General features: G+C 44.4%; 1 protein-coding gene and 2 pseudogenes across 3 annotated transcripts in view; all 3 read left to right on the forward strand.

Moving 5' to 3' along the window:
- The first annotated feature begins 1,302 nt into the window (after positions 1-1,302).
- Positions 1,303-4,712, forward strand: LOC307115622 (ras-related protein Rap-1A-like; annotated as a pseudogene). The gene is made up of 3 exons (XR_013815288.1): positions 1,303-1,432; positions 3,318-3,683; positions 4,356-4,712. The product of XR_013815288.1 is annotated as a ras-related protein Rap-1A-like (transcript).
- Positions 4,713-8,969: 4,257 nt separating this feature from the next.
- LOC307115621 (NACHT, LRR and PYD domains-containing protein 1-like) overlaps positions 8,970-20,077 on the forward strand; it is a 31,143-nt gene continuing 20,035 nt past the window's right edge. The window contains exons 1-5 of the mRNA XM_079798915.1: positions 8,970-9,070; positions 11,864-11,950; positions 13,517-13,608; positions 14,179-14,338; positions 15,739-15,962. Of these exons, the coding sequence (XP_079655041.1) occupies positions 11,901-11,950; positions 13,517-13,608; positions 14,179-14,338; positions 15,739-15,962 (526 nt within the window). The 5' untranslated portion in view covers positions 8,970-9,070; positions 11,864-11,900. The remainder of the gene's footprint in view (positions 9,071-11,863; positions 11,951-13,516; positions 13,609-14,178; positions 14,339-15,738; positions 15,963-20,077) is intronic.
- LOC307115623 (ras-related protein Rap-1A-like) lies at positions 9,052-10,384 on the forward strand (annotated as a pseudogene). The gene is made up of 2 exons: positions 9,052-9,327; positions 9,999-10,384. The product of its transcript is annotated as a ras-related protein Rap-1A-like (transcript).

Below are 20,077 nucleotides of genomic sequence, written 5' to 3' on the forward strand. Positions count from 1 at the left end.
TGTGTTTTGACAAGGCCTTTGAGCAGCATTGGATTAGAAGTAAGTGAGCAGGGAGAGTGGCAGAGGTGAGATTGGAGCTGAGGGGTGGCAGGAAGTTGGGAGGACAAAGAGGCCTCTGGGCCATGTTAATAACTTCCGCTTCTACCTCAAAAGCAATAAAGAAAGATTTCAGGGCTTCAGTAGCTAAGTGATGAGTCAGGTTCAAATTGAAGACCATTTCTGTGTAGAAATGGCCTGGAGAGGGACAAGAGAAGAAGAGGGCACCTTTAGGGGGAGGATGCAGTGGTTTGAGCCACAGATGTCAGGGCCTTGACTGGAGGCGGAGGCTGTGGAGATGGAGAGAAGGGACTAGAAAGCAGAGCTATACTAGAGCCAGTGACACAGTGGCCAGTCAACTCTCAGAGGGAGCCAGAAGGAGTCAGGACTACATCCCAGTTCCTGCATGGATGGAAGGGTGGATGGGGGCCATCACAAAGACAGGGTCAATGAGAGAACGTCAGATGAAGGCCATGAGTTCAAATTCAGATGGGTTGAAATGAAGTGGGGATGTCACATAGACAGCCCCAACTTCCTCCAAGAGCTCAGGGAGAATTACCAACTCTGTGTCTAGGAAGCCACGTGAAACGGTCACTAAGATTGTCCTAGGTGGAGGACAGACGAGTGATGACACATCTCCACCCCAGTGGCAGACATCAGAATCAGGTACTTTGAAGGGGCCAGGCTGGGAGCACCGGTAATTGGGACGGGGGTGAGGAGGATATGGAAGGCCCTCCCCTCCATGCTCCTGCCTCTGGGGTGAGCCATGGCAAAATTCACAACTAGAGAGGCCTTGCTCCATGCAAGATCTTCCACACCTAGAACCTGGCAAGATCTCTGGTTTCCTCTCTCCCAGGCTCAGGGACTGAGGCTGCTCCTCTCCAGCTCATGTCTGGCATGTCTCAGGCTCTGATCCACGCTGGTCTCTGAGGTCTGGGAATCCGTCTCCATCATTGCCCATCCACCTTCAGAGCCATGTTCTTCTCATAAGCTACCTTTCTGGTGGATGCGGGAATAGAAATGCCTTCTGTATCAGTGGGCAGGGGTGGCATCAGGGGACAACAGGGTTGGGCCTCCTCAGATAGCAGGTAGGCAGCCCCAGGAGCATGGACAGAGGCTACTAACACACACCTTCCAAAGGCCAGGCAGACCAGCCTTAAGAAGGACCCCTCCATGTTCTAGCTTAAGGTGTAGGAGAGGACAGACAGGAGACCCTAAAGCTGACCACTTCCCTGTCTTTTCCTCTCACATAGAAGAGGTGGAATCCTTGTATTGGCCTTATCCTGGACTTCAGAGCAACCAACAACTAGAGTCTCTAATGAGCATTGATCACTTCTGGGACAGCACAGGGCCTGAGGCTACAAAGATGGTTCAAATAGAAGAGGTTCCTATACCGGTAAGTGAGGGGACTCTACTGTGCCAGGCTGGCCCCCAACCCTGCCTTCCCCACACTGGATCCTAACAGACACTCAGCACCCCACTCATAGCCATGTGGGCCCCCTCCCATTGCTGAGCCACCAGGCAGACAGACCAGGGCTAGATTAGTGCTTTTATTATTGAAACAGAAGTTTTATTATGAAAAGTTACAAACAAAAAAGAGTCCAAGAGACTACCACTTACTCATTATTCAGCTTCAACAACCATTTTCCCAAATCTGTTTCAACTATTCACTTTCCCCTTCTTTTATTATTATAGTATTTTATTTTATTTTTTAACTTAGAGGCCTGGTGCATTAAAAAATCATGCATTGGAGGGGGTGGTCCCTCAGCCCGGCCTGCCCCCTCTCACAGTCTGGGAGCCCTCAGGGGTGGGAGGTGACCCGGAGATCAGGGAAAAGCAACACTTCCATCCATCACACCTCTGCTGCTGCCATTGCCAGCAGCGCAAGCCTCAGCTGGCCCTGATTACCTGAGCCTCTGGTGGCCCTAGGCGGCTGGGGGACCCGGGAGGCGGGCGCATGGCAAGGCCGGGCTTGCTGAGGGGACTGGACGCCACCATCTTGTGGCTGTGGGTGCCGCCATCTTTGAGGGCATGGCAGTCAATTAGCATATTCCCTCCTTATTGTCTGTGGGTGCCACCATCTTTGCGAAGGCATGAGGGTCAATTAGCATATTCCCTCTTTATTAGATAAGATACTTTCATTTTATTGCATGTTGTGTATACCTCAATCAAGCTCTCGTTTTGTTTTGTTTTGGGTTTTTATTGATTTCAGAGAGAAAGGGAGAGGGAGAGAGAGATAGAAAAATCAATGATGAGAGAGCATCATTGATCAACTGCCTCCTGCATGACCCCTACTGGGAATCGAGCCCGCAACACGGGCAGGTGCCCTTGCCTGGAATCAAATCCAGGACCCTTCAGTCCGAAGGCTGACACTCTACCCACTGAGCCAAATCAGCTAGGGAATTATTATAGTATTTTAAATACCAGATACCCGGTGATCTTATCCCTATATATTTTGTGGTTCATTTTGAAGAATATAAATAGAGACCTTTTCTCCCATAACCACAATGCCACTGTCATATCTAACAACGTTTACAATAAGTCATTTTCATATCATCTAATACCCATTCTGCATTCAATATGCTCAGTTGTCCAAAATGTGTCCTTGCAGTAGGTTTGTACTAATCAGGATCCAAAGTCCACTCGTTGTATTTGGTTTGTTATGTCTCACAAATCTCATTTAAATCTCTTTCCACCTATATGTTCCTGTCTTATTAACATCCACTGTGTGCAAAGTACCATACCACTGGCAACCAACCATGAGTCACACCTCCCAAGGGTTTCCGGTCATAAGTAATCAATGTCTATCATCTTAGTCCTGATCTCTTACATAACTCATCACCATTTGCTGTCACAGACATGATCTCAGCTGGGTGATAATATTACTCCCAACTTACACACACAGAATCTGACATCCCAGGAGCCCACTTTATACCAACCAGGAACCTGGGAAAAGTCTCTGTAATATCTCTGTAAGTGTTACTTTAAGCTCAAGGGATTATCATTGATATTACCATATAGATTGCATTGATTGTTGAAGAATAGGACCTTTAAAAATAATAACTTTTCTATTTTATTGTTCTTAATACTATTATTATTCTCATCATCATCATCATTCTAGAAACAGTTAATCATCTGCAGTCATATATTAATCCATCAAGATACATTAGGTCACTTATTACTCACAACTCTGAGAAGGTCCTATTATTACTTTTACTTACAAATAAGAATACTGAGGCTTTCTGAAGCCGCCATAATTTCTGCTGCTCTTGAGGCCACAGATGCCACCACTGACACCACGCAGAGCCAGAACCAGAGCCAGAGCAAAGGCCCACGGGATGAAGCAGGAGGAGGAGGAGATTGTCAGCATTTAAACAGACTACACCATGCGTGAGTACAAGCTAGTGGTCCTTGGTTCAGGAGGCGTGGGGAAGTCTGCTCTGACAGTTCAGTTTGTTCAGGGAAATTTTGTTGAAAAGTATGACCCAACGGTACAAGATTCCTACAGAAAGCAAGTTGAAGTAGATTGCCAACAATGTATGCTCGAGATCCTGGACACAGCAGGAACAGAGCAATTTACAGTGATGAGGGATTAGTATATGAAGAATGGCCAAGGGTTTGCACTAGTATATTCTACGAGGGGCCCAGTGCACCAATTCGTGCATCTTGAAAGGAACTGTGGGCTGCAAGGCTGCAGTGGTCACAGGGCGGGTCTCGGCCCATCCTCTGCACCCCCACATGGCCCCTCCCACCACGACTCCCAGTCCCCTGTCTGCCTGCAGCCCCGCTCCCACCCCCGCCATTCCCACACTCTGACAGCATCAGCCCCGCTGTCACCTGCTGGTGGTGTGGAGCAATTGGGGCCAGCGCCAGCAGCGGGTGCGAGCAGTGGCTGCTGTCCCAATCACCACTCAGGAGCAGTGAGAGGTGGAGAAGCCCTCAGGGGCATTCAGGGCCAGCAGCCGCTGCTCCCACCCGCTGATGGCACTGAGCAATCGGGACCAGTGCTGGGCACCAGCAGCGGATGTGAGTGGTGGCTTCGGCACAGACTGCAGGTGCGAGCGCCGGGCAGGACCATGGTGCACAGGAGCAAAGAATTTTCAGTAACCACCTCGATGACTGTAACTAGTGCCCCGCCTTGGTCTGGCTCCCCCCACACCACCACCCACCTGCTCCACCATCCCACTGCAGCGTAAGCCTGCGATGTTCCACGCACGCCCACCAGTGGTCAGTGCACATCATAGCAACCATTTGTTCAGTAGTTCAGCCATATGGTCTATTTGCATATTAGCCTTTTATTATATAGGATTACAACTCAGTCCACATTTAATGACTTCCAGGACCTGAGGGAACAGATTTTATAGGTTAAGGACACATGAAGATGTTCCAATGATTTTGGTTGGCAATAAATGTGACCTGGAAGATGAGCGAGTAGTTGGCAAAGGAAAGGGTCAGAATTTAGCAAGACAGTGGTGTAACTGTGCCTTTTTAGAACCTTCTGCAAAGTCAAAGATCAACGTTAATGAGATATTTTATGACCTGGTCAGACAGATCAATAGAAAGACACCAGTGGAAAAGAAGAAGCCTAAACAGAAATCCTGTCTGGTGCTTTAGGCCCTCATTGAGCAGCAGCTCTGAGCCAGATTACAGGAATGAAGAACTGCTGTCTACTTGGAAAGTGCCAGAATTCTAGACTTCAAAAAATAAATCTCAAGGGGCTTCTCCTGTTTTATATATTATGTGAAGAATTTAGTTCTTATATTGCTTTGCACACGTTCCCTGGAGAGAACAAAATTGCTCTGTGTATATCTCTCAGAAAATAAGACAATAGTATTTCTCCTTTGCAATAGAATTTACAACAGATGTGAAAATAAACATATTTGACTCTAATATGATTATACAAAAGAGCATGGATGCATTTCAGAAGTTAGATATTGCTACTATAATCAAATGATTTCATATTGACCTTTCTACCATGATTTCTCCTGTCAGGCACTAAACATTGAACCATTATACTTTATGTCTGTAATGATATAGATGATGAAATTTCCCCTCAAACTCATTACAGCAGATAACTATTTTGAGTCATTGACTTCATTTTATATTTAAAAATTATGAAATATCAATCATTGTATTCTAATTAAAATTGTTTGTGCATCATGCTTTGGAAAAGGGTCTTTTATAGGAAAAAACTGAGATTACTGATTCCTATGGCTTTCAAAGCTAAAATATATAATATACTAAACCAACTCTAATATTGCTTCCTGTGTTTTACTGTCAGATTAAATTACAGTTTTTATGAATGAGTAAATTTTAGTACTTTTTTTAAAAAATAAGAAAACTGAGATTAGGGAGTTTCAGTGACTTGCTCGGGGATCCACAGTAGAGAGCAGAGGGTCTACAACACAATCCCACATCCCTCTGTGATATGTTTGAGCTTCAGACACTCTACTAGCTATGCAGTGCATGGTGTGGAGTTGGATATTCAGTACATACTCAGTGGGCTTGTGTAGAGTAATTAACTCAATGTCTACTTCTCTCTGTAATCCCCAGAGTTCACTTCCCCACGGGTGGCTCCTACCCCTGGAACAAATCCAACAGAAACCCCAGAACACAGAGCCTGTGAGAGTGGCTCTTTCTTTCCAGGACACCTCCCAGCCTCTAGGAAGGAAATCCCAGACCCTATTCCTATGTACTCAATTTGAGTCCATGGGGCCTGGCTGTTCTCTGGTGGATGCTGTGAAGTGCTGCCCAGGTCCCTTTCAGGAAAGATTTAACCCCAGTTCCTGGTAGTGCTGCTGGCTCTAGAGATGGCCTCTGAAAACTCACACAAGGTCACCTACCATCCCTGGAATATGTGGCATTCAGTGACTGACAGGTGTAGTGGTATAAAGCACCTCCTCCCAATATGGAACAGCCTGGGGGGTTATTCCAACATCAGAAGTCCCACAGAGTCAGCTGTGTCCCTTGTGATTGTATCACAGCCCAACTTGTCCCTCTGCCCATTCCTGCTTCCTCCCTTTCTTTGCCCTGGTTGACCCAAGAACATTTCTGAATAAGCTTCCTAACTATATTCTCCATCTCAGAACCCAATTTCAGGGAACCCAACCAACAGTAGTTCTGATAGAACCTTGTGATCGTGTCGGTGTCCCAGGTAATGAGGCTCTATTTGTGTTTGCAGGCTGATCACGCCTCCGTGGGATGAGGAGGAGGAAAATATGCAGGACACCCTAATGCGTAAGAAACGTCAGCTGACCAACAGCAATCGGTAAAGGGGGAGACAGACTTTGCTCAAGCTGACCCAGGCCCAGAGCTGATTGCTAGAGGCTGGTCCAGAGACATGGGCCAGAAGTGCGGTGAGGTGAGGTTGGAGACAGAGACAGACAGAACAGGAAGAAGGCAAAAAAAAAAAAGTAGCCAGAGGGAGATTGTTTGTTGGTTGGTTGGTGCAAACAAAATGATGTCGCTCCTCTGTTTAAAGCCTTTCGATAGATGATAAAGAGATGAATAAGTGAAAAAAAGTGAATGGGTGATATTTAGAACAGGGAAAGCAATGACCACGAGAAGGAGACAAAGACAAGGAGAGAGAGCTTTGTGGGGGAAGACCACCCTCACTCACCCTCCACACATATAAACACCCATGTACACAGCCCAGCTGAGGGGAAGCCTTAGGAACAGGAGAATGCATCTTCCTGTGGGGCATTTGGTAAATTTTGACTTGTGACTGCAAAGTGCACCTATGCCCTGGTTCTGACTGCTCTGCCTCACCTGACATGGCAGGAAACACCTCCTAGACTTAGGAGGAGCCATTCCTCAGGAAACTAGCATTCCCCTCAGACCCACAGTGTGTTAGGCACAGGACCATGGACATGGGCCCAACACCTAAGAATTAACTCAGCAGGGACACAGGCCCAGGTGACTCACAGCATGAATCATTGGGCCTGAGTCAGTGTGAATGCTCTGATGGCCTATTTGAGTCCGTTCAAAGGACCTGAGCTGAGTTATGAAAGGTGAGAGGGCTTAGCTGGGTCAAGAGTGTGTAGATTCCTGGCAGAGGTAAGGGCTCTGATCTCATCTCCTTTGAGGAATGGGAGGAGGCCAGGTACCAGAAACACTGCTACTCAAAGTGTGGACCATGGACCAGCAGTGTCAGCATCAGCATCACCTGAAATCTCATTAAAAATGCAAATCTCAAGCCTCACTTCAGACCTGCTGAATCAGAATCTGTGTTTTGACAAGGCCTTTGAGCAGCATTGGATTAGAAGTGAGTGAGCAGGGAGAGTGGCAGAGGTGAGATTGGAGCTGAGGGGTGGCAGGAAGTTGGGAGGACAAAGAGGCCTTTGGGCCATGTTAATAACTTCCACTTCTACCTCAAAAGCAATTAAGAAAGATTGCAGGACTTCAGTAGCTAAGTGATGAGTCAAGTACAAATTGAAGACCAGCTGCTGTGTAGAAATGGCCTGGAGAGGGACAAGAGAAGAAGAGGGCACCTTTTGGGGGTTGGGGGATGCAGTGGTTTGAGCCACAGATGTCAGGGCCTTGACTGGAGGCGGAGGCTGTGGAGGTGGAGAGAAGGGACTAGTAAGCAGAGCTATACTAGAGCCAATGACAAGGTGGCCAATCAACTCTCAGAGGGAGCCAGAAGGAGCCAGGACTACATCCCAGTTCCTGCATGGATGGAGGGGTGGATGCGGGCCATAACAAACATAGCATCTATGAGAAAACGTCAGATGAAGGCCATGAGTTCAAAATCAGATGGGCTGAAATTAAGTGAGGTTGTCAATTAGCATATTCCCTCTTTATTAGATAGGATACATTCATTTTATTGTATGTCGTGTATACCTCAATCAAGCTCTCGTTTTGTTTTATTTTGGGTTTTTATTACTTTCAGAGAGAAAGGGAGAGGGAGAGAGAGAGAGAAAAATCAATGATGAGCATCATTGATCGACTGCCTCCTGCATGACCCCTACTGGAAATCGAGCCCACAACAAGGGCAGGTGCCCTTGCCTGGAATCAAACCCAGGACCCTTCAGTCCGAAGGCAGATGCTCTATCCACCAAGCCAAATCAGCTAGGGTGTTATAGTATTTTCAATACAAGATACCAGGTGATCTTACCCGTTTATATTTTGTGGTTCATTTTGAAGAATATAAATAGAGACTTTTTTCCCATAACCACAATGCCACTATCATATCTAACAATGTTTACAATAAGTCATTTTCATATCATCTAATACCCATTCTGCATTAATATCACCATACAGATTGTGTTAATTGTTGAAAATTAGGATCTTTAAAAATAATAACTTTTCTATTTTATTGTTCTTAATACTATTATTATATTCATCATTGTGCCGCGCCAGCACAGCCAAGGGTTCGGCGAGCCTGAGGGAGGGCTGGTGAAGGATGAAGAAAAGACAGACAAAGAGAAAAAGCTGGGTCTAGGTGGATCTTCTGTGCCTGGCTGAGGCCACAGAACAGATCCAAACTGCAAAGCTGATGCTTTATTTATAGTCAGGTGTAAACAAGATAATTTACAATGTTCTTGTAAGTTTCACTTGTTTTGGCAGCACTTGATGCCCCTCCCACAGCCCATTAGCTACCCAGGAAAGATCTAGGGAGCAGTCACAAGATCAAGCTTAATTATGCTTAGAGGGCTGTGCCCTCCAAGCTGGGACTTGTTTGCGACTTTGCCAGCAGTCAGTTCAAGGCTTAACCCTATAACCGCTCCCTACACATCGTCATCATCATCATCATCATTTTAGAAACAGTTAATCACCTGCAGTCATATATAAATCCATCAGCATACATTAGGTCACTTATTACTCACAACTCTATGAGATGGTGCTATTATTACTTTTACTTACCAATAAGAAAACTGAGGCTTTCTGAAGCCGCCACCATTTCCACTGCTCTTGAGGCCACAGACGCCACCACTGACACAACGCAGAGCCAGAACCAGAACCAGAGCAAAGGCCCACGGGATGAAGCAGGAGGAGGAGGAGATTGTCAGCATTTAAACAGACTACACCATGCGTGAGTACAAGCTAGTGGTCCTTGGTTCAGGAGGCGTGGGGACGTCTGCTCTGACAGTTCAGTTTGTTCAGGGAAATTTTGTTGAAAAGTATGACCCAACGGTACAAGATTCCTACAGAAAGCAAGTTGAAGTAGATTGCCAACAATGTATGCTCGAGATCCTGGACACAGCAGGAACAGAGCATTTTACAGTGATGAGGGATTAGTATATGAAGAATGGCCAAGGGTTTGCACTAATATATTCTACTAGGGGCCCAGTGCACCAATTCGTGCATCTTGAAAGAAACTGTGGGCTGCAAGGCTGCAGTGGTCACAGGGCGGGTCTCGGCCCATCCTCTGCACCCAGACATGGCCCCTCCCACCACGACTCCCAGTCCCCTGTCTGCCTGCAGCCCCGCTCCCACCCCCACCATTCCCACACTCTGACAGCATCAGCCCTGCTCGCACCTGCTGGTGGTGTGGAGCAATTGGGGCCAGCGCCAGCAGCGGGTGCGAGCAGTGGCTGCTGTCCCAATCACCACTCAGGAGCAGTGAGAGGTGGAGAAACCCTCAGGGGCATTCAGGGCCAGCAGCCGCTGCTCCCACCCGCTGATGGCACTGAGCAATCGGGACCAGTGCTGGGCACCAGCAGTGGATGTGAGCGGTGGCTTCGGCACAGGCTGCAGGTGCGAGCGCCGGGCAGGACCATGGCGCACAGGAGCAAAGAATTTTCAGTAACCACCTCGATGACTGTAACTAGTGCCCCGCCTTGGTCTGGCTCCCCACCACCACCACCCACCTGCTCCACCATCCCACTGCAGCGTAAGCCTGCGATGTTCCACGCACGCCCACCAGTGGTCAGTGCACATCATAGCAACCATTTGTTCAGTAGTTCAGCCATATGGTCTATTTGCATATTAGCCTTTTATTATATAGGATTACAACTCAGTCCACATTTAATGACTTCCAGGACCTGAGGGAACAGATTTTATAGGTTAAGGACACATGAAGATGTTCCAATGATTTTGGTTGGCAATAAATGTGACCTGGAAGATGAGCGAGTAGTTGGCAAAGGAAAGGGTCAGAATTTAGCAAGACAGTGGTGTAACTGTGCCTTTTTAGAACGTTCTGCAAAGTCAAAGATCAACGTTAATGAGATATTTTATGACCTGGTCAGACAGATCAATAGAAAGACACCAGTGGAAAAGAAGAAGCCTAAACAGAAATCCTGTCTGGTGCTTTAGGCCCTCATTGAGCAGCAGCTCTGAGCCAGATTACAGGAATGAAGAACTGCTGTCTACTTGGAAAGTGCCAGAATTCTAGACTTCAAAAAATAAATCTCAAGCGGCTTCTCCTGTTTTATATATTATGTGAAGAATTTAGTTCTTATATTGCTTTGCACACGTTCCCTGGAGAGAACAAAATTGCTCTGTGTATATCTCTCAGAAAATAAGACAATAGTATTTCTCCTTTGCAATAGCATTTACAACAGATGTGAAAATAAACATATTTGACTCTAATATGATTATACAAAAGAGCATGGATGCATTTCAGAAGTTAGATATTGCTATTATAATCAAATGATTTCATATTGACCTTTCTACCATGATTTCTCCTGTCAGGCACTAAACATTGAACCATTATACTTTATGTCTGTAATGATATAGATGATGAAATTTCCCCTCAAACTCATTACAGCAGATAACTATTTTGAGTCATTGACTTCATTTTATATTTAAAAATTATGAAATATCAATCATTGTATTCTAATTAAAATTGTTTGTGCATCATGCTTTGGAAAAGGGTCTTTTATAGGAAAAAAACTGAGATTACTGATTCCTATGGCTTTCAAAGCTAAAATATATAATATACTAAACCAACTCTAATATTGCTTCCTGTGTTTTACTGTCAGATTAAATTACAGTTTTTATGAATGAGTAAATTTTAGTACTTTTTTTAAAAAATAAGAAAACTGAGATTAGGGAGTTTCAGTGACTTGCTCGGGGATCCACAGTAGAGAGCAGAGGGTCTACAACACAATCCCACATCCCTCTGTGATATGTTTGAGCTTCAGACACTCTACTAGCTATGCAGTGCATGGTGTGGAGTTGGATATTCAGTACATACTCAGTGGGCTTGTGTAGAGTAATTAACTCAATGTCTACTTCTCTCTGTAATCCCCAGAGTTCACTTCCCCATGGGTGGCTCCTACCCCTGGAACAAATCCAACAGAAACCCCAGAACACAGAGCCTGTGAGAGTGGCTCTTTCTTTCCAGGACACCTCCCAGCCTCTAGGAAGGAAATCCCAGACCCTATTCCTATGTACTCAATTTGAGTCCATGGGGCCTGGCTGTTCTCTGGTGGATGCTGTGAAGTGCTGCCCAGGTCCCTTTCAGGAAAGATTTAACCCCAGTTCCTGGTAGTGCTGCTGGCTCTAGAGATGGCCTCTGAAAACTCACACAAGGTCACCTCCCCTCCCTGGAATATCTGGCATCCAGTGACTAACTGGTGTAGTGGTATAAAGCACCTCCTCCCAGTATGGAACAGCCTGGGGGGTTATTCTAACATCAGAAGTCCCACAGAGTCAGCTGTGTCCCTTGTGATTGTATCACAGCCCAACTTGTCCCTCAGCCCATTCCTGCTTCCTCCCTTTCTTTGCCCTGGTATTGACCCAAGAACATTTCTGAATAAGCTTCCTAACTATATTCTCCATCTCAGAACCCGATTTCAGGGAACCAAACCAACAGTAGTTCTGATAGAACCTTGTGATCGTGTCGGGGTCCCAGGTAATGAGGCTCCCTTTGTGTTTGCAGGCTTATCACGCCTCCGTGGATTGAGGAGGTGGAAAATATGCAGGACACCCTAATGCGTAAGAAACGTCAGCTGACCAACAGCAATCGGTAAAGGGGGAGACAGACTTTGCTCAAGCTGACCCAGGCCCAGGGCTGATTGCTAGAGGCTGGTCCAGAGACATGGGCCAGAAGTGCGGTGAGGTGAGGTTGGAGACAGAGACAGACAGAACAGGAAGAAGGCAAAAAAAAAAAAAAGTAGCCAGAGGGAGATTGTTTGTTGGTTGGTTGGTGCAAACAAAATGATGTCGCTCCTCTGTTTAAAGCCTTTCGATAGATGATAAAGAGATGAATAAGTGAAAAAAAGTGAATGGGTGATATTTGGAACAGGGAAAGCAATGATCACGAGAAGGAGACAAAGACAAGGAGAGAGAGCTTTGTGGGGGAAGACCACCCTCACTCACCCTCCACACATATAAACACCCATGTACACAGCCCAGCTGAGGGGAAGCCTTGGGAACAGGAGAATGCATCTTCCTGTGGGGCATTTGGTAAATTTTGACTTGTGACTGCAAAGTGCACCTATGCCCTGGTTCTGACTGCTCTGCCTCACCTGACATGGCAGGAAACACCTCCTAGGCTTAGGAGGAGCCATTCCTCAGGAAACTAGCATTCCCCTCAGACCCACAGTGTGTTAGGCACAGGACCATGGACATGGGCCCAACACCTAAGAATTAACTCAGCAGGGACACAGGCCCAGGTGACTCACAGCATGTATCATTGGGCCTGAGTCAGTGTGAATGCTCTGATGGCCTATTTGAGTCCATTCAAAGGACCTGAGCTGAGTTATGAAAGGTGGGAGGGCTTAGCTGGGTCAAGAGTGTGTAGATTCCTGGCAGAGGTAAGGGCTCTGATCTTAGCTCCTTTGAGGAATTGGAGGAGGCCAGGTACCAGAAACACTGCTACTCAAAGTGTGGACCATGGACCAGCAGTGTCAGCATCAGCATCACCTGAAATCTCATTAAAAATGCAAATCTCAAGCCTCACTCCAGACGTGCTGAATCAGAATCTGTGTTTTGACAAGGCCTTTGAGCAGCATTGGATTAGAAGTGAGTGAGCAGGGAGAGTGGCAGAGGTAGGATTGGAGCTGAGGGATGGCAGGAAGTTGGGAGGACAAAGAGGCCTCTGGGCCATGTTAATAACTTCCACTTCTACCTCAAAAGCAACAAAGATTTCAGGGCTTCAGTAGCTAAGTGATGAGTCAAGTTCAAATTGAAGATCAGCTGCTGTGTAGAAATGGCCTGGAGAGGGACAAGAGAAGAAGAGGGCACCTTTAGGGGGAGGATGCCGTGGTTTGAGCCACAGATGCCAGGGCCTTTGCTGGAGGTGGAGGCTGTGGAGATGGAGAGAAGGGACTAGAAAGCAGAGCTACACTAGAGCCAGTGACACGGTGGCCAATCAACTCTCAGAGGGAGCCAGAAGGAGTCAGGACTACATCCCAGTTCCTGCATGGATGGAGGGGTGGATGGGGGCCATCACGAAGACAGCGTCTATGACAGAATGTCAGATGAAGGCCATGAGTTCAAATTCAGATGGGTTGAAATGAAGTGGGGATGTCACGTAGACAGTCCCAACTTCCTCCAAGATCTCAGGGAGAATTACCAACTCTGTGTCTAGGAAGCCACGTGAAACGGTCACTAAGATTGTCCCAGGTGGAGGACAGACGAGTGATGACACATCTCCACCCCAGTGGCAGACATCAGAATCAGGTACTTTGAAGGGGCCAGGCTGGAGCATCGTTAATTAGGACAGGGGTGAGGAGGATATGGAAGGCCCTCCCCTCCATGCTCCTGCCTCTGAGGTGAGCCATGGCAAAATTCACAACTAGAGAGGCCTTGCTCCATGCAAGATCTTCCACACCTAGAACCTGGCAAGATCTCTGGTTTCCTCCCTCCCAGGCTCAGGGACTGAGGCTGCTCCTCTCCAGCTCATGTCTGGCATGTCTCAGGCTCTGATCCACGCTTGCCTCTGAGGCCTGGGAATCCCTTTCCATCATTACCCATCCACCTTCAGAGCCATGTTCTTCTACCTTTCTGGTGGATGCGGGAATAGAAATGCCTTCTGTACCAGTGGGCAGGGGTGGCATCGGGGGACAACAGGGTTGGGCCTCCTCAGATAGCAGGTAGGCAGCCCCAGGAGCATGGACAGAGGCTACTAACACACACCTTCCAAAGGCCAGGCAGACCAGCTTTGAGAAGGACCCCTCCATGTTCTAGCTTAAGGTGTAGGAGAGGCCAGACAGGAGACCCTAAAGCTGACCACTTCCCTGTCTGTTCCAGAGGAGAGCTACCCTCATGTATTACAGAAACGCTACTGTCTGTCATCTCGTGAACCTCTTGGGAACCAACCCGTGGAGCCTCTAAGGATGGATGATGACTTCTGGGGCCCCACAGGGCCTGTGCCTACAAAGATGGTTGACAAACACAGGAGTCTGTACCGGTGAGTGACAGGACTCTGGTATGGCAGGCTGGCCTCCCCACCCCCACCATCCCCACACTGGATCCCAACAGACACTCAGCATCCCACTCATGATCCAATGGGTCCCTTCTCATTGTTGAGCCCCCAGGCAGAGAGACAGGACTGTATTAGTACTTTTATTATGGAAACACAAGTTTTATTATGAAAAGTTGTAAACAACAAAGAAAAATGTTCAAGGGACTATCATTTACTCATTACCCAGCTTTAACAACCATGTTCCCAAATTTGTTTCAACTATTCACTTTCCCCTTCTTTTGTTGTTATACAATTTAAAATACAAGATATTGGGTGATTTTATCCGTATATGTTTTGTGATGAATTTTGAAGAATACAAAATAATCACAATACCATTGTCATAACCACAATGCCATTGTCATATCTAACAACATTTACAATAAGTCATTTTCATATCATCTAATACCCCATCTGTATTTAATATACTCAATTGTCCAAAATATGTCCTTGCAGTAAGTTTATTCTAATCAGGATCCAAACCAAGTCCATTCATTTTATTTGTTTTTTTATGTATCTTAAATCTCTTTTCATCTACACATTCCTGCTTTATTAGCATCCGCTATGTGCAAAGTACCATACCAGTAACAAGGAGCCATGAGATGAATATGGAGCCATGCCTTCCAAGGGTTCCCAGTCCTCAGTAATAAATGTCTATAATCTTAGTTCTGATCTCTTACATAACACATTCCCATTCATTGTCACAGACATGATCTCAGCTGGGCTATAATATTACTCACAACTTACACACAGAACCTGACATCCTAGAAACCCACTCTATGCCAACAGGGAACCTGGGGAAAGTCTCTGTGAGTTTTATTTTAAGTTCAAGTGATTATCATTAATATCACCATATAGATTGTTATTAATTATTGAAAATGAGGCCCTTTAAAAACAATAACACTTGCCTGTTTCATTAATATTAATATTATTATTACTATCATTATTATTCTCATCATTATCACATTATAGAAACAGCTAACCACACCCATGGAAGTATTAAGTCTTCACATACATTAGATCACTTATTACTCACAGTTCTAAGAGATATTATTACTTTTACTTAAAAATAAGAAAACTGTGATTAGGATTGTTATTACTTTTACTTAAAAATAAAAATTGTTATTACTTTTACTTCAAAATAAGAAAACTGTGCTTAGGGAATTCAATGACTTGCTCAGGGATCCACAGTAGAAAGGAGAGGGCCAAGAATGAAACCCAAATTCCTCTGGCTGTGACATCTGAGCTTGCAGCCATTCTAGATACACAGTGCACTGCATAGTTTGGGGTAGTCAGTGAACTTGTGTGGAGTGATTAATTCAATGTCTACCTCTCTCTGTTATCCCCAGAGTTCACTTCCCTGTGGCTGGTTCCTACCACTGGCCCAACACCGGTCTCTACTTTGTGGTGAGAGGGCCAGTGACCATTGAGATTGAATTCTGTGCTTGGGACCAGTTCCTGGACCAGATTGTCCCACAGCACAGCTGGATGGTTGCAGGGCCTCTTTTTGACATCAAAGCTGAACCAGGAGCTGTGGCAGCTGTGTACCTCCCTCACTTTGTAGCCCTCCAAGGTGAGTGAGAGGGAGGTGTGGGGAAGGTGATGGTGGTGAGAATGGGCTCAAAATGGCTTCCAATGGCAATATCCTGAGGGAAGGACTTGGGGCTTCCTTAGACTGACTAAGGGGGTGGGGCATTAAAGAAGTGGACAGAGCTTTCTTTCTCATTCCACAATGCTCTGGGCATCTTTTTTGAAACATTTTTGTCCCCAAGCATCATAATCATTTTTGCCTGAACTACTTGAAGATTCCCCTCAATAGAAAGTGGTCTCCTCAATAACAATAATAGCTATCACTTATTAAGTTATCTTCACATAGATTATATTACTCAGGGTCTCAGCAAGAAACATATGATATATTCAGTTGAGATTTTTTTAGAAGACTTTTCAAAGACTAGTCTATTTGCAAGTAAGGCTAAGTGAACAAATGAGAAAGGTTGAGGTACCTGGAGAACAGTAACAAATGGGAAGCCATTGCTACCGTTAGAGGTAGAGAGAAGAAACGGTGTCATCAGACTCCATATGAGAACTCAAGCCACAAAAGTAGGGCATCTCAGAAGGAGACTTAGTCATAAAGGGTAATGTAATTATCCCAACATCTCCCATCTCCAAAGACTTCCCACAGATAAAATTCTGAAAATATAACCTAATAGGCAAAACCTTAGAAACAGGGAACAGGCATCATAAGTGAGAACCAACAGAAACCTCAGGTTATATCAGGCCTATAAAGAAGTCAGACATTTAAATTATCAGAAAAAAATAAGTATGTTTTTTATGCTTAAAGAAATCATTTTTAAAATATGAGCAATAACCAATAAACCATTAAAATGATGAATCAAGTTTGAAACAAAGCTATATTGACAGAAAATTTAATAAAGCATGAGAAAAGAATAAGTGACATGGAAGATACTATGAAAAGGCCTAACATACATCTAATCAGAATTCCAGGAGAATATTATAGAGAGAATGGAGAGAATGCTATATTCAGAGAATTACTAAGGAATTTCTAGAATTGCTGAAAGAATTTCCTTCTACGAAGGAAAAAAATCCAAAGCAGGAGAGAGGGATAGAGAGAAATCATCAATCAACCCATTAAAGTGCATCACCAGAATACAGACATCTAAGGGCTGGTTTTAACAGCACCCAGAAAGATTATCCAGAAAGATGCCACAATTAGGATGACAACTAATTTTCAACAGTAACAATGAAAGGCAGAAGACAATAGAATCATATCCTCACAGTAATGAGGAAATAATTGTCAATCAAGAATTGTAACCGATAAATAATTGTTTTAAAAGTAGGTAAAATAGACCTTTTATTATTTTTTCATTGTTTTTTTCACAATATACCAAAAAATTCTACTATTTGTAGATACACAACAATTAGCCATTTACATGCAACAAACTTAATATTTCAAGAAAAACAATTTTAAATATAATAATACTAGAGGCCCAGTGCAAGGGTTTGTGCACTGGTGAAGTCCCTCGGCATGGCCTTAGGGGATCAGCCCAAAACCAGCCGTCCAATGCTGCCTGCTGCTCCTGCCTGCTGCTCCTGTTCATCCCAGCCCCACAGTGACTACCACTGCCACTCAGTAGGCTCACTCCACTTCAGTCTCCAGGCTGCGACAGCCAGCCCTAAGCCTGCATCTGATGCCCCTCCATCAGCTGATTGGCGCTTTCACTGCAGGAGCATATTGACCACCAGGGGGAAGCTCCTGTGCTGAGCTTCTGCCCCCTGGAGGTCAGTGCACGTCATAACAACTGGTTGACTGGTGAAACAGTCAACCAGTCAAACATTTGCTTAGGCTTTTATATATATACTAGAGTCCCAATGCACGAAATTCGTGCAAGGGGCTCAGCCCTCACAGCCACAGTGGCTTGCCTCACAGCCACGCTACGGCGGCTGCCCCTGCCTCGGTCGCTGCCATTGCAGCTGCCTCTGCCTCACAGCCCCAGCTTTGTCCAGAAGGACATCCGGAAAGATGTCTGGAAGGACATTCAGCTGTCCAGTCTAATTAGCATATTATTCTTTTATTATTATAGATAGATTACATGCAATAAGCATTAATATTTCAAAAACAGATTTTTAAATAGAACAATATTACCAAAACTATACTAACATAGTATAATATCACTAAAGTTGTAGGAAATATTAAAAATCTGCAAATAATAGGATTACTTCTATTATGTTCTAAAATTTTTTTTTATTTTTTCCCCTCTGGCTCTAATTTTGTTCATCAGTTTATGTTGTTCATTATATTCCACAAATGAGTGAGATCATGTGATATTTATCTTTCTCAGAATGTCTTATTTTACTTAGCATAATGCTCTCCAGGTTCATCCATGCTCTTGCACATGGTAAGAGTACTTTCTTTTTTAAAGCAGAGTAGTATTCCATTGTGTAGATGTACCACTGCTTTTTAATCCACTTAGCTACTGATGGGCACTTAGGCTGTTTTCAAATCTTAGCAATTGTAAATTGTGCTGCTATGAATATAGGGGTGTATATATCCCTTATGATTGGTGTTTCTGATTTCTTGGGATATATTCCTAGAAGTGGGGTTACCAGGTCAAATGGGAGTTCCATTTTCAATTTTTTTAAGAAGCTCCATACTGTTTTCCACAGTGGCTGCACCAGTCTGCATTCCCACCAGCAGTTCGTGAGGGTTCCTTTCTCTCTGCATCCTTGCCAGCACTTGTTTGTTGATTTGTTGATGGTAGCCATTCTGACAGGTGTGAGATGGTACTGCATTGTCGTTTCAATTTGCATCTCTTAGATGATTAGTGAGTTTGAGCATGTTTTCATATGTCTCTTGGCTTTCTGTGTGTCCTCTTTTGAAAAGTGTCTATTTATGTCCTTTGCTCATTTTTTTATTGGATTGTTTATCTTCCTTTTGTTGTTAAGTTTATGGGTTCCCTATAAATTTTGGAGATTAAACCTTTGTCAGAGATAACATTGGCAAATATGTTCTCCCATGCAATGGGCTTTCTTGTTGTTTTTGGTTTTTTTTGGTTGTTTGTTTGCTGTGCAAAGCTTTTTATTTTAATGTAGTCCCATTTGTTTATTTTCTCCTTAGTTTCCATTGCCCTGGGATCTGTATCAGTAAAGATATTGCTAAGACATATGTCTGCTATTTTGTTGTATATGGATTCTTCTAAGATTTTTATGGTTTCCCAAATTACGTTTAAGTCCTTTATTCATTTTGAGTTTATTTTTGTGTATGGTGTAAGTTGGTGGTCTAGTTTCATTTTTTTTTTGTCCAGTTTTCCCAACACCATTTATTTAAGAGACTGTCTTGACTCCATTGTATGCTCTTGCTTCCTTTGTCAAATATTAATTGAGCATAATGGCTTTGGTTGATTTCTGGGTTCTCTGTTTGGTTCCAGTGGTCTATATGTCTGTTCTTGTGCCAGTACCAGGCTCTTTTGAGAACAGTGGCTTTGTTATATAGCTTGACATCTGGTATTTTGATCCCTCCAACTTTGTTCTTTCCCAGCATTGCTGTGACTATTCAGGGTCTCTTTTTTTTTTTATTCCATATGAATTTTTGGAGAGTTTGTTCTAAGTCAGTGAAATATTCCATTGGTATCTTAATGGGGATTGCATTAAATTTATAGATGGCTTTTGGTAGTATGGACATTTTCATGATGTTGATTCTACCAATCCATGAACATGGTATATTCTTCTATTTGTTTATGTCTTCCTCTATCTCTTTTTTCAACGTCCTGCAGTTTTCTGAGTACAGGTCTTTTACCTCCTTAGTTAAGTTTATTCTTAGGTATCTTAATTTTTTGTTGCAATGGTAAATGGGATTGGGTTTTTTTAGTTTCTCTTTCTGTGAGTTCATTATTGGTATATAAAAAAGCCATAGAGCCCTAGCTGGTTTTGCTCAGTGGATAGAGCATTGGCCTGTGGACTGAAGGGTCCTGGGTTCCATTCCAGTCAAGGGCACATGCCCAGGTTTTGTGTTCAATCTCCAATAGGGAGCGTGCAGGAGGCAGCCAATCAATGATTCCCTCTCATTATTGATGTTTCTGTCTCTCCCTCGCTCTTTCTCTCTAAGATCAATTTTTTAAATGTATTAAAAAATAGCCATAAGATTTCAGGGTATTAATTTTGTATTCTGCT

The sequence above is a fragment of the Cnephaeus nilssonii genome (assembly GCF_951640355.1).
Source record: "Cnephaeus nilssonii genome assembly, chromosome: 19".
Taxonomy (NCBI): Eukaryota; Metazoa; Chordata; class Mammalia; order Chiroptera; family Vespertilionidae; genus Cnephaeus; species Cnephaeus nilssonii.